The sequence below is a fragment of the Neoarius graeffei genome, chromosome 4 (assembly GCF_027579695.1).
Source record: "Neoarius graeffei isolate fNeoGra1 chromosome 4, fNeoGra1.pri, whole genome shotgun sequence".
NCBI lineage: Eukaryota > Metazoa > Chordata > Actinopteri > Siluriformes > Ariidae > Neoarius > Neoarius graeffei.
Genome location: NC_083572.1, coordinates 56,374,910 through 56,389,840, shown reverse-complemented (window position 1 = coordinate 56,389,840; position 14,931 = coordinate 56,374,910). Strand labels below are relative to the sequence as shown.

General features: G+C 40.8%; 1 protein-coding gene across 9 annotated transcripts in view; it reads right to left on the bottom strand.

Moving 5' to 3' along the window:
• Positions 1–14,931, bottom strand: part of ralgapb (Ral GTPase activating protein non-catalytic subunit beta) — a 137,748-nt gene that overhangs the window by 98,656 nt on the left and 24,161 nt on the right. For all 9 annotated transcript variants that reach the window (XM_060919369.1, XM_060919371.1, XM_060919372.1 and 6 more), the window contains exon 2: positions 9,813–10,015. In XM_060919369.1, coding sequence (XP_060775352.1) covers positions 9,813–10,015 — 203 coding nt within the window. The remainder of the gene's footprint in view (positions 1–9,812; positions 10,016–14,931) is intronic.

The following is a 14,931-nucleotide window of genomic DNA, read 5'->3' as shown; positions in this document are numbered from 1 at the left end:
GTAGGCTACGGAAACTTTGAGGAACGAAATAAAAACCGGTATTAACCGGTTACCATTATTTTTAATAAGCGTTTCTGTTCCGGAACATAAAAAATAATAAAGTTTCTGGTTTCGTTTCTGTTCCATGTGAAATAGAAAAAGTTCCCGGTTTTTGTTTTCATTCCTTGAACCAGTTCAAAGCCCTGCTCATAATTATACATACCCTGGCAGAATTTTTGCTTTCTTGGCCTTTTTTCAGAGAATGTGAATGATAACACAAAAACTTTTTTCCCCACTCATGGTTAGTGGTTGGTTGAAGCCATTTATTGATAAACAACTGTGTTTTCTATTTTTTAAATCATAATGACCCTGATTAAAAGTTTACATACCCCAGTTCTTAATACCGTGTATTACCCCCTCTAACATCAATGACAGCCTGAAGTCTTTTGTAGTAGTTGTGGATGAGGCTCTTTATTTTCTCAGATGGTAAAGCTGCCCATTCTTCTTGGCAAAAAGCCTCCAGTTCCTGTAAATTCCTGGGCTGTCTTGTATGAACTGCACGTTTGAGATCTCCCCAGAGTGGCTCAATGATACTGAGGTCAGGAGACTGAGATGGCCACTCCAGAACCTTCACTTTGTTCTGCTGTAGCCAATGACAGGTCGACTTGGCCTTGTGTTTTGGATCGTTGTCATGTTGGAACGTCCAAGTGCGTCCCATGCGCAGCTTCCGGGCTGATGAGTGCAAATTTGCCTCCAGTATTTGCTGATAACGTGCTGCATTCATCTTTCCTTCAACTTTGACCAAGTTTCCTGTGCCTTTGTAGCTCACACTTCCCCAAAACATCAGCGATCCACCTCCGTGCTTTACAGTAGGAATGGTGTTCCTTTCATCATAGGCCTTGTTGACATCTCTCCAAATGTAACGTTTATGGTTGTGGCCAAAAAGTTCAATTTTGGTCTCATCACTCCAAATTATTTTGTTCCAGAAGTTTTGAGGCTTGTCTCTGTGCTGTTTGGCGTAAATTTTTGTTGGTCTACCTGACCGTGGTTTGGTTTTAACAGAGCCCTTGATTTTCCATTTGTTAATCACAGTTTGAACTAGGGATGTTAACCGATGACCGTTTGACTGGTGGTTGACCGAATCAACGTTAACCGGTTAATTTTTTTTGGTTGTCGGTGAAAAAAAAAAAAAAAATCAATCAAATCGTTTTGAAGCTGCCGATTTGGGAGCGGAGAACCTGGAATTCTGTGTTGTAAACGCTTGGGGCATGCCATGCAGTGTAAGGACGACAGCTGACAAATCAGAAACACCCATTCAGTCATGTCAGTTAAAGACAGCTGACAAATCAGAAGCACCCATTCAGTCATGTCCCGCCCCAGTTGAACACAGCTGCCACCAGTGTTGCCAGATTGGGCGGTTTCCCACCCATTTGGGTGGTTTTAAGTGGATTTTGGCAGGTTTTGAACATATTTTGGGCTGGAAAACGTCAGCAATATCTGGCAACATTGGCTGCCACTCGGCGAAAGAAAAAAGTGTAGACACAGGCTTTTTAGCTTACAAATTACTATTGCTTTTTTTTTTTTTAATTATTATTAGAAGGCACATGGAGTTTAGTCCTGCCTTGGCCAGTGCATTCTGAAAGTATGTTTCGGTCTGTAGCCAACAATGCATGTTATTGCAGATCATATCTCTCCATACAAACTAAAGGCGCAGATGCCGACTTTTTCACGGCTTTTTCATGGACTGTAACGGCATTTGCTTATGTAGTAATTTTAATACACAATTTACTCTGATGAAATTATTCAGACACTCCAATGCCCCCCCCCAAAAAAAAAAAAAATCAGATCTGCACGAGCTGTGAAAAAGGCGCGCCATTTGCATCCCTGTTTAAACTCATAGGTTAACCGACTTTAACCGGCTAATGAGGCTCGGTGGTCGGTCAAGATTTTTTTTTAGTTTTCGCCATCCCTAGTTTGAACACTGCTGACTGACCATCAATTCCATGGATATCTTTTTGTATCCCTTTCCTGTTTTATACAGTTCAACTACCTTTTCCCGTAGATCCATTGACAATTCTTTTGCTTTCCCCATGACTCAGAATCCAGAAACGTCAGTGGCTGGATGAAAGATGCGAGAGTCTGTCTGGATCCCAGAAACTCACTCAGCTTTTATGCACACACACTGATTACAAGCAAACAGATCACAGGTGAGGATGCTACCTTTAGTAGCCATTCAAACCCATTTGTGTCAACTTCTGTGCGTGTTATCAGGCCAAAATCACCAGGGTATGTGAACTTTTGATCAGGGTCATTTGGGTAGTTTCTGTTGTCGTTATGATTTAAAAAGAGAAAACACAGTCGTTTGACAGTAAATGGTTTCACCCAACCACTAAGCATGAGTGGAAAAGATGTTTTTGTGTTATCATTCATATTCTCTGAAAAATGGTCAAAGAATCATAGATTCTGCCAGGGTATGTAAACTTATGAGCACAACTGTAACTCTTTGGGGACGTCCAAATAGTTTGTTATACTGGAAAGTTTGTATCAATGAAACGGACCCACTTGTCACGCCAAACACTCATGTTAGAGGTGAAATTTTAGGCACATTCTCCTAATCACAAACTTCTCCTTCCGAGTCACGATTGCAGTTCACTGACTGAGTTAAAGGAGAACTGAAGGCAAATTTTTTTTATTATCTCTCATTTTATTAAATATAGGAACGCAGTTCTGACAGCTATTTTGTCACTGCTATAGCAAGTTATGAGTGAGTGAAATACACTACATAATACATAAAATCAGTCCATATGTCAAAGCAACGGCTGTAAATGAGATTCGTTGAGACCTGTGCGAGACATTGTAGGACGGAAGTAAAACGTACAGCGGAAATCAAACCCTGCGTCCGAAATCGCTTATTCGTTCACTACACCCTACATAGGGAATTACTCTATAGAGGACTATATAGCGAGCTCACTGGTAAAATGAAGGGGGGGGGGGGGGGGGGGGGGACCACACGCTTTCGGACACTACTCCGTCGCACCAGTATTTACGTCATTACTGTCGCACAATTAAAACGTGCCAGATCAGTCGGCTGGTGGGATTTCAAAATAAAACACATGCATGTATTTTTGCGATAAAGCCATATTATTATACGGAGCATATTTCCGACATTAATCAATACAAAGTACCTGCATCTTTCAGTTCTTTTAAATCAAGGCTGAATACTTTCTTCTCTGCCGCTGCCTTTTATTAAATCAAATTTGAGACTTTATTCGATTTCGACCGCAATGCATGATGGGATATATTGCTTTGATTAGTGACCATTGTTGTACACTACTTTTCGTGATGCATTGTGGCATACTTTGAGTGCACTATACAGGGTGTAAATAATCCTCACTATCGTTTCGGACAGCACCACAAAATGGCGTCCTCGCTATATCGTGCCCTATATAGTGAGTAGGGAGCGATTTCAGACACAGGGGAAGTGACCAACATCTGCCAACGTTGTCAAAAGACGCGCGCGCCCTCTTTCGAATGCTGATGTATTGGAAAAAAAAAAAAGTAGGCAGTAATCGTCATTTAAACTCGTTTTTGTGCAATATTTCATTTGGAAAACAGTTTTCAAAATGGTGGCACTGACACCTGGCTGACACTTCACATTTCGAAGTCTCACACAAGTCTTGTGAAGATCGTTCGGATAAGCGACGCCTGCCGCGGACCAAACGAACTACATTTAACATGGCGAAAAACTGAATAGGCCAATAAGTATAATATTTAACTGCAATTAGTTGCTAATATGAGTCACGATATAAAGTTACTAAAACTGAAAACATAATTGAATAACATGTTAATTAAGAAATAAAGCAAGTTTAAAAATGACTTCTGTTCTCCTTTAAAGGATATGGGACATGAAACATAAAAGCACGCTATATCAGTTTCTTTCCATTAAAAATATGAATTGCATCAACAAATACAAAATCATCTATTAAATTCAGCAAAATCGTTATATTCGTGATGATTATATGGCATTTCTGCTCGACTTACAATATGCATTTTTTGCAACTGGAAGAGCCGCTGTCACATGATCATACGTCACAAAAACTTTCGGCACAGCACAAGCGGGTAGATGAATGGAGAAGTGGATGACAAGAAAATTGTTTTTATAGTCTTTAAAGTACATTGGACATCATACATTGGACATCATGGTGTATTGTGCTGCTTATGGTTGCAATAATTGCAATGGGAAATGCCCTGGAGTAAGTTTTTTTGCATTCCCCAAGGACCCGAAGCTGAGGAAAGTGTGGGCTCACCTGCGCATGCGCAGTAGGCTTCATGCATGCGCAGTAGGCTTGGTAGGAGAAATCCAAGAGGTAGGATAACTTTACAGAACACCTGTTGAAAAAACTTTGCACCTACTGTTTCCCACAAACTGTATTCGGACCATTTCACTGAGGATTCTTTCAACATTAATACTCAGGTACTGAGCGATATTAATTCATGAAACATGAAACAGGAAGTATAAGGATGAGAAAAAAAAAAAGTAGTTTAAATCGGGAAGCTGCGCACATTTGCGCCAGGCTGCACAAATGTGCGCAGCTTCCCGATTTAAACTGTTTTTTTCTCATCCTTATACTTCATGTTTCATGAATTAATATCGCTATTTTTTTTTTTTTTTTTTTAAATCGGATCTGTGCGATTCAGCCGTGAAAAAGGCGGCATCCGCCGAAAGGCGCGCTGTTTGCATCCCTGCACGGAGGCCAGGGGACAGGGCAGGAATATTTTTGTTGATATGAGTGATCCGGTGCGATTTCGCGACCCCCCTGTTGAAGACCTCTGCGCTAAGCGACTGAAAGCCGAGGTAAGGATTAGTATTATAATTTTGGGTGTATCAATTATTGATTAGCATAATTCTGACTCGTTTCGCCATTTTGAATGTTTTCATCTCGGACTCTGGAAGCATTGTATCTCAATCAATCTCGAAAAATATCAGCAAAAAAAAAAAACTAGCTTGCAACGGACTTTAGCTAGATCTATGATGAACTTTCAATGTACGATACAAAAATAATACTTCTTTCAACAGATCATTAGCCTTTGAGCAGAATTGTTTTTAACTTACCAGGAAGTGTTATCGACCCGACCGCTTTCAGTTTCATGAGGGCTGAATGAACTCTCACTCTCAGAATCATCTGACCCGTCAGAGTAAAGACAAGATCCATGTTCATGTGAATTTCCAGCTATCGGTTCGAATTGATAGGGTCTAACTTCACATCTCTGTGAAACATCGGGAATGTCACTGTCGATGGTGTCCATTTCGGTAACCTGTTTACATTAGATACCCAAGCGCTGGCTCCTTGGAAAGTTTTTGTTGCGTCACGGGTCACGTGACCACCTAGCTCATTAACGAATCCTTGTTTTACGCTGATGTATAAAAAAACTTGAATAATGTGACGATTTTCACATTTTTGACGCCCTGCAGTGATTTATGGCCCTTTTCCACTACCCTTTTTCAGCTCACTTCAGCTCGCTTCAGCTCACTTCAGCCCGACACGGCTCGCGTTTCGACTACCAAAAACCAGCACGACTCAGCTCGTTTCAGCCCTGCTTAGCCCCTAAAACTCGCACGGTTTTGGAGTAGGGCTGAAGCGAGCCAAACCGTGCCGACTGAGGTTGGGGGCGTGAGCAGACACTCCCCTGTGCACTGATTGGTGAGGAGGAGTGTCCTCACATGCCCACACACGCCCCGCGAGCGCGCTGGGATCTGTAAACACCGCAAACCCGGAAGGAGAAGAATTATGAATTACGAGAATTTCTGAAGCCTTATGCGCCTCGCCTCATCTATACGCTCTTGCCAGTATCTGTTGGCGTTGTCGGTGACAACAAGCCACAGCACCAAGACCAGCAACACTAACGACTCCATGCCCTCCATGTTTATTGTTTACTATTCGGGTCGTGAGACTACCGCTGAAAAGCTCACTGAATCAGTGACATACAGAGCATCATGGACGAGTTCGCGGAGCGCAAGGCTCGTCGTATGCCCTTCAAATAATGCGTGCAGTAAGCTATTGATGTTTTATTATGAGCCATGTACAGTATGTCGCCTAATGTTTTTTTGTTTCTGAGTTACATGTTCGTTTGAAGGACTTAATGTACAAAATAACATAGTTGCACCCCGTAGTGTTGAAATTGGTAAACACAGTGCATTCAGTGAGGTTTGCACCGCCCTCCTTTTATTTCTGACTCTTCCTGTCACCACTCTGAGCGCTCATTCGTATGCCCTTCAAATAATGTGCGCAGTATAGGCTATTGATGTTTTATTATGAGCCATGTACAGTATCCTAATGTTTTTGTTTCTGAGTTACATGTTCGTTTGAAGGACTTGATGTACTAAATAACATAGTTGCACCCGGTAGTGTTGAAATTGGTAAACACCGCAGTTGCGGACATTTTGTAGCCTAAAATGATGTTATGATCAGCTTTAATAAAGGGTCCGGTCATTTGCCCCGCCCCCGGCCCGGCTCTGACTTGTTCCGCCACTGTCACTGATGTCACTGTTTGCGCTGCTTAACGACATCACGTGACGTCCACCCACTTTCGCTAACTCCACCCAATGTGTCCACCCACTTCCAGCCAGCACGGTTCAGCGCGGTTGTAGTCGAAATGCAACTCCAACAGCCCCGCTCAGCTCGACTCAGCTCAACTCGGCACGGCACGGCTCAGCCGCGTTTGTAGTGGAAAAGCGGCTTTAGATGGCATTTCTTATGTCCTTTATACATAATTATGCCCAGGTAAAAATCCATGTCCCATATCCTTTAAAGGATCATGAACGGAGGTGACGATTTCTTCGTCTGTTATGTAAATGACAGAGCTTACCGGCGTATCATTGTCAACGTCCAGCCACTGACTCGCTCGGTTTTCTAAATCTTCACCATTCAGTTCATTCACGTGTTGTGAATCACCAGTGGGGCTGGGTGGGTGGGGGTATAAAAAACTGCCGCCGGTACGTTTTAACTCTCTGTCTTAAGTTTAGCAGTATCGGCAGCCATTTTGTCCTTTTAATCGATCCTATGATCACTGTTCTATAACGGTCAGTGATCGATACCTAAGCGAGGCTAGTTAAGCCTTTGTTTTATGGTGTTAGCATGCACTGTTAACTTGACTGCGGACTTAATCACTTACTGTTTGTCTCTGGTGGGAAGACGAGTGCATGGCCCAGTGCATCATGTAAGCAAGCAAATGACGGATGTAATTGCAGCAAGAGAGCGTTTGTTTATTTACAAACAGGCAGGCAAACAGTTCAAAAAGATAAAGGCGGGCTCGTGAAATGGGCAATAGTCGAGTGAGGCACAAACAGACTGGTGGAGGCAAAGATGAAAGGCAGAGTCCAAATACACAAAAAGTCAAAACCAGAAAGGCAACACACAGATACAAGCAGGGCTCGACATTAACGCTTGTCCGGGACAAGTGATCCTTTATGTCGGACAAGTTCATCGTCGCAGTTACTTGTCCGATTGGACAAGTGTCAAAATACGCCGATATTCGGGTTACATATCAAATTTATCAGTTTATTCACATGATTTCCGAAGCATCTCACTCGACATATTGTTTTGATGAATCGCCGGATGTTTCTCTTCGGAAAGAGCGATGTGCGCATGCGCAATATTCCGCTTGCGAAACCGGCCAATACCGCTTCGTGTATTTGAGCTGAAAAGTAAACGGTCGTTGATCAGACCCTCCAGGATTTCGCGATGTTGCAATTTGCAACTTCAACGCAAATTCAACCAATCCCCGCGAATTCAGGGCGGTGTTTCAATTATATCCAATCACCGCAACTTTCCCGCAAATTTGACCAATCGTTGGTATCGTCTTGAGGTGACGTCGACAAACTACCTTCCACCTTACTTCCGTGTTTCCGTTTAAGAGAAGCAGCATGTGCGAGTCAGTGTTTCTGTAGGCTTAAATTCTGTTACTGAAAGTGTGTTATGTTTACAGTGAAGGACTGTGTGCACTTTACATTATTTTTTTTACTTAATACAAGAAATTAATGGATGCCAACATTTTTGCCAAAATGGTATTTTATTTTCCATTGTTTAGGCAGCTTCAGCATCATACTGTGAGATTCTGTTCAAATTGTTTTTCTTCTATGAAGCCTGAGCCATTTATTTTATTAGTTTATAATTATTGTTTAATTTAGTCTTCAGGAGAGACTGCCTGCACACAGTACTAGTATTAATAGGGTTTTTTCTTGCATGAAAGCTGAGGCATTTATATTATATTTGAAGGTAACTTCATGTTGTGCTGTGAGGTTCTATGCACTTTAACTTTTGAACCAACAGGTGCATTTGGATATCTCATCTCATCATCTGTAGCCACTTATCCTGTTCTACAGGGTCGCAGGCAAGCTGGAGCCTATCCCAGCTGACTACGGGCGAAAGGTGGGGTACACCCTGGACAAGTCGCCAGGTCATCACAGGGCTGACACATAGTCACAGACAACCATTCACACTCACATTCACACCTACGCTCAATTTAGAGTCACCAGTTAACCTAACCTGCATGTCTTTGGACTGTGGGGGAAACCGGAGCACCCGGAGGAAACCCACGCGGACACGAGGAGAACATGCAAACTCCACACAGAAAGGCCCTCGCCGGCCACGGGGCTCGAACCCAGACCTTCTTGCTGTGAGGCGACAGCGCTAACCACTACACCACCGTGCCACCTACATTTGGATAAGTAAAGCCTATTTTTCTGCATTTTTGTAGTCCTGGTAATCTTTTATATTGGTAAAGATGTTTATAGGACCATTTCTCCATGTCTTTGTTTTTTTAATCAACAGTTTTTCAGTAATAACTTAATATTTAACACATCACTCAATTTTAATCACAAAAAGAGAAAATCGCAACAATTTCTCGCAACTTTCACTTCCTCCCGCAATGTAATCGCAACAAAAACCTAAAAAACACCGCAACTTTCATCGCAACCATTAAATACCATACAGGAGCCACACTGAATAATTAGACAACAACAATTAATCAGTGGAGGATATGTATTCAAAGTTAATAATTTAAAAATGAAAATATACTGTATAATTTTAATTTTCTGGTTTTCAATTTATCATAAATTAATGATTGATGGAGTCCAATTTTTTTCTGCAGTGAATAGATTGTGTTAAAGTAATTCTGGTGAAATTAGTTTATTACAAATAGTTCGTGGGTTTTTTTCCCTCAAATTTTTCTTCGGACAAGTCAACTTCACATTTGGACAAGTAAATTTCCTTTCAACTTGCCCGACAGGACAAGTGGTTTCAAAAGTTAATGTAGAGCCCTGACAAGGTTTGGTGATGTGAGACACTAGGTACAGCGTGTATACTTCGCCAAGTCTGTGTGTTTACAGAGTCCTTATAAAAGTGTGCGCTGTGATTGCGCTCTAATCTGGAACAGGTGCATAGTACTGTAATTAGTCCTAATGGTGTTGCGCACTCCGAACACCAACGTGCATGGACGCGACAGTGATTTATTATTTTTTTTAAACTCCAACTCTGTCACTAAAGGTGGGGGACACAAACTTAGTTCTTTATATGCAAAAGTTCATAATAATGGGGTTGCGGTGTACCCAACCTAGGCAAACTGTGCAACTTAAACTGATGAACAAATCTGAATGAATCACATGACAAATCATTGAAAACACACCGAAAAAAAAAACCTTGTGACAATTACGTGAAAACTAAATAACTTCTTTGATCTTGCTAGTAAAGGTGAAATCAATTATACAAACAAAGTTTTATCGCCATACCTACTGAAATGAATTCCTGTATTTGATCAATGCCGCGCATTATTACCTTGGCAGGAAGAGGTTGTAAAGATGTTTGAGGATCGTTTGGACATAAAGGTTCGGCTCTTTAATGATGGGCTGGGGTATAGAGTCTCGTGGTGACACCAGTGCCATGATCCAGTCCGTGTAGACATCCACACACAGCTTGACTGTCTCTCCATCCGAAGGAAGAGTCAGACCGTAACATATTACCTCCATCGTCCATTTCACCTACGGAAGACATTGCAAGAAAGATTCGAGAGATGTTTCCACAAACCATTTATCAAACTAGTCATAAAATGGGAACGAAACAGCAAGTTAAACGTTAAAGGATGTTTAAGGTTAAAGGGCATATTCTGGACCAATTATTTTTTTTTTAAAACATGAAAAGTATGTCCCTTTACACACTCATCCAAAAGGGTAATTTTGCACAAGGCCATCTGTCTACAGCAGAAAAAAATAAAATAAAACGTGTCTGGAAAAATCCCAAGTGAGTCTGGAGCCAGATTCGTGACATTACCTGCGGAAGCGCCAGCAGGCTGCGTGAGCTTTGCACGGTTTCAGTGCACAGCCTGTGTAGACCAAGCGCTCCCATTTCTCTCTCATTGTCCGCTCTTTTGGGAAACGATGAGTACTAATCCCATCAAGATTGGTGTTGCTACACCCTCCTACGATACATCTGTTAACCATTTTAATAATTACCCGATAACGAAGAAATTTGCAGGAAACCACCAGGTCGTTTTCTCATAAACAAACCAGTGCTGACGTAGGATTCAGAGGGAGGCGTCCCGCACGCGACGTCACGAAGAGCAGTGTTTCCCAGGAAATCCAAATGCCAAGTTTTTTCAGAGGCGGACCAATTCGCCTCAAATGGCTTGATTTCAACTGAATTTTTCTGGTATTGCGCAAGGTAAAAAAATTGCAGAGAATGCAGAATGTTACAGATATTTGAACAAAGTTTAATATAAAATAGGAGAATTACATTGATCTCGCTCCTGAATTTACCCGTGATATGCACTTTAACTTAAAACAGCTATCATGTGTCCCGGCTCTGCAGTGTAGCAATCCCGCCCCCCTTCAAAATTTCCCCCATCCTAACTTTTTTGTGGAATGCGTTGAAACACAGGAATGGATGTATAGTAACAAACGAAATGAAGTGAAGTCGACTGGACAAAACAGGAAGTATCTGAGGTTCATCCTGTCTGCAATCAAATACAAGTCAAAGTACATTTAGAAATCACTGCCTGCTTTTTTATTATTTTTTAATTTTTTGGGGCATTTTCCACACCATCCCAACTTTTTCTGATCTCGGGTCAATTTTTTTATTTCTTTTAATTCAAAATTTTCAAAAGCATTGCACATTGTGTCAACAAATCCATTTCCTTCCAAGCTCAACTCATTTCCACAAACTGTATTTTCCCCCCAACACTAGAGCTTTGGTATTGATTTTAATTTTATAATTCTTGTGTATAATGTAGTTCTGTGAACGTGGACAGTTTTATCAAGTAGACAGAACCTTGGAAGCCATGTTGCAAAATTTCAGCTTACACTTCTCGTACCAAGAATGTTGAATACGTTACTGTTCAGTTTCATGATTTTGGTCACAGACACCTCCTTAACTGAGGAGTCTTACATTAGGACTGTGGGTAATGTGGTACCGGATCTGGTTGGGGGTGGATTTATTCATCCATCCATCCATCCATCCATCCATCCATCCATCCATCAAATCCAATCCATCCAAGTCATCCATCAAATCTAATCCATCCATCCATTCCAATCCATCCAATCCAATCCATTCCAATCCATCTAAGTCATCCATCAAATCCAATCCATCCATCCATTCCAATCCATCAAATCCAATCCATCCAAGTCATCCATCAAATCCAATCCATCAAATCCAATCCATCCAAGTCATCCATCAAATCCAATCCATCCATCCATTCCAATCCATCAAATCCAATCCATCCATCCATTCCAATCCATCAAATCCAATCCATCCATCCATTCAATCCATCAAATCCAATCCATCCATCAAATCCAATCCATCAAATCCAATCCATCCAAGTCATCCATCAAATCCAATCCATCAAACAAACCTGAAATGAGACCAGATGATTACGGCTTAATCATGAGGACAATACTACAATAAAGAAGCACAATCTCATGCTAATTAGACTGGAGACAGTTTATTCATCCTCACAATTAATTAACTGTTCTCGGGTAATAATGCAAGGTATTGTTACTCATTGCCAACAAATGACCTTGTGTGAGCGTGTGCACACCACTTGAACTTTATTTTCTCTCAAAATGCCCTCTTTAAGACCAGTACGATAAAAATCCATTGTGGCAACAGAGTGCTTTAAAGCGATTAACCAGGAAATTTTGAAATTACGAGATTATTAAAGGTCATCATTATACATTAAAGCTAGACTGACCTTCAGATTTTGCAGGTTTAGGGTCATAAAAAGAAGAACCCCCCCCCCCGACACCTAATTATTTTTGTTTAGTGGACTGAAAGCTACTGAATTTGAAATCACAGACTTACAAGTTTTAGGGTTTTTTGTGTTAAAAAAAAAAAAAAAACAGAACAATTAATGAATTTAGAGCCACGTGGCCCTAAATTCTCTATTATTTCTTGCTTCACCGTGACACAATCCAAGATACTACGTCATACGTTACGTGGTGGGCTTTCCCAGTTCGTGCAAGGCATTGTGGGATAGAAATTTGAAACAGGAGAGAAAAATGGAGGCCGCGAATGAAACGTGAAAGACCGACTACAGTAACGGAAAGCGAGAAGAAAAGACGTCATGTTGCGAAGGAAAGGAAACGCACGACCAAACTAATAAACATCGGCGCTCAGTGAGCACCTCGACGTGATCAGCTGTTCGTTTAGTGACAGAATGATGTCACCGTCAGTGCACGGTCAAGGTAAACCTGCACATGTGCACACGGACTTCCTCGGACTGCTCGAAGTGAGCGATTTCATGCATGTTATTTGCTCGGGAATCCCCTCAAATTAAATAACTTCCCAGTCACAGAATGGCCAAGGGTGTTTTTTTTTTTTTTAAAAGATATTATAGAAATAATAATATTTCTATAGGGAACTAGAGGGAACTAAATTTCACCGGTTTTATGAAATTGAAAGGCCGTCTACTTTTAACACAAGATGTTCTTGACCCCCCCCCAAAAAAAAAAAAACCCCGTTGTAACATCAGTCCATTGGGCATATCTGTATTAGGAGATGAAAACGAGGGTGGCGCTGCGTGACGTAGAATTCCACATGTCTTCCTCATTCCGTCTTGGATCTGAGACGATGAAGCCACTTGGCCAAACAAGTAAAGCGAGAAAACTTTACTCCTGGAGAAAGCAGCAAATTGTGCAGTGAGCATTTTACAGAAGATTGCTTTGTGGAGGACTGGTGGTGGTGGTGGTGGGGGTCTCACTACTGGGAAGAAGCAAGACATGAGGCAGAAACAACAACAGCAGCCAGACGTAATATCGACTTGGTTTCACCACAAAACACCGGCCGCACCACAATTTACAGCATACCGTGTCACGCATCAAACGGCTGGAAGATAAGCAAGTAAATATTGGTTTTTAAAATAAACACGCAATAAACTAGCCGCTACTTTATTTTTATTCCTTTTCTAATACTCTATTGCCCTAATTTTTGCAAAGAAATGCAAACAAATTGACTGAGAAGTCACGCTAGACCATAATATTATACTATAGTTGAGTATAGCATGCACTTGTACACCTCCATTCTGCTCGCGGAAAATGACATCACGCACGATGGAGTTATAGCGGCCTTCCTGATAAAAAAAAAAATAAAATAAAATAAAATTATAAATTTAAAAAAAGTCCTGTCTATTTTCATCACTTCAGTGGTTATATCGTTAAGAACAAATTCAGCATCCAGCTTTTTATTTTTATTTATTTAGTTAGTTAGTTATTTTATAAGGCCACACCAATTTAATTAGTTGGTTCTCGGATTTTTTCAGGAAAAATATGAAGTGAGCGGGCGAAATAAAAATAAAATTTAAAAACAATGCTCCGATGGTAAAATTAGCGGTGGAAATAGACCAAACAATACAGGCAAACCAGTAAACAGAATTTCGACACACCTGTCAAAGATTTTACGCTTCTGTTCGCTGAATATCCTAACAATCACAAACACAGGCTTTGCAGGACTCCCCTCCACAGGCATGTTTCTTCCGCAACTCTTTATCTAAAGTGAAAGGGGCGATTTGATTGGTTTTCGGCGTCACGTGACCTTTTCTCTTGACAGGAGTTTGATTTCGATTTTTTTTTCCATTTTGCATTTTTTTTTTCAAGCGGCAATTCCGAGAACCAACTACCGTATTGGCCCGAATATAAGACGACCCTGAATGTAAGACGACCCCCCCTTTTCCAAGTTCATCTTTGGGGAAAAAGTTTTTTGAAGACCAAATGTTCATTCATATAAAGCGTATTTATTTCAAAATTCTGTTTCGAGGCTTTTGTTTTTCACATTTAAATAGAGGTCATTTCAGTCTCATTTCCGTGAACACTTTTCATAGAAGTAAAAAAAGAGGCTAAACTGCAGGCTACTAGACAAGCCAAATTAAAACATTTAAATTGCATTAATTCAACAAATTTGTCAGGTTTAGATTGAAAGTTCATAAACTTCAGAATGTCAATGCATTAACTTCCCATAGCCTACGGGTATATGGAATAAATTTGCAGAACAGTGCAAATGCTTTAAACAATGCATTAAACAATGCATTAAGGTTTACAATAATAAACAACTGAAACAATGGAAAGGGTAGTTTGCTAAATTACAGCTACTCAGCACAGAGATCCTCAGCCTCACTTTGCTCACTCTCACTGTCCTCACTTTCGTTTTTGGCGGCATTTTGTCTAGTCCGCGAATTTAAGACGACCCCCCCTTTTTAAGAGCTATTTTTTTACAAAAAAAAAAAAAAAACGTCTTATATTCGAGCCAATACGGTAATTAAATTGGTGTGGCCTAAAGGACAAATGTAAAGATCGACTTTTAGCTCAATTTGTTTATTTCAGAGATATTTAACACATGAATTTAACGTGGCACAATCATTATTGAAGAAATTACTGGAAATCAGAATACAGGGTTCTCCAGAAAATCTGAA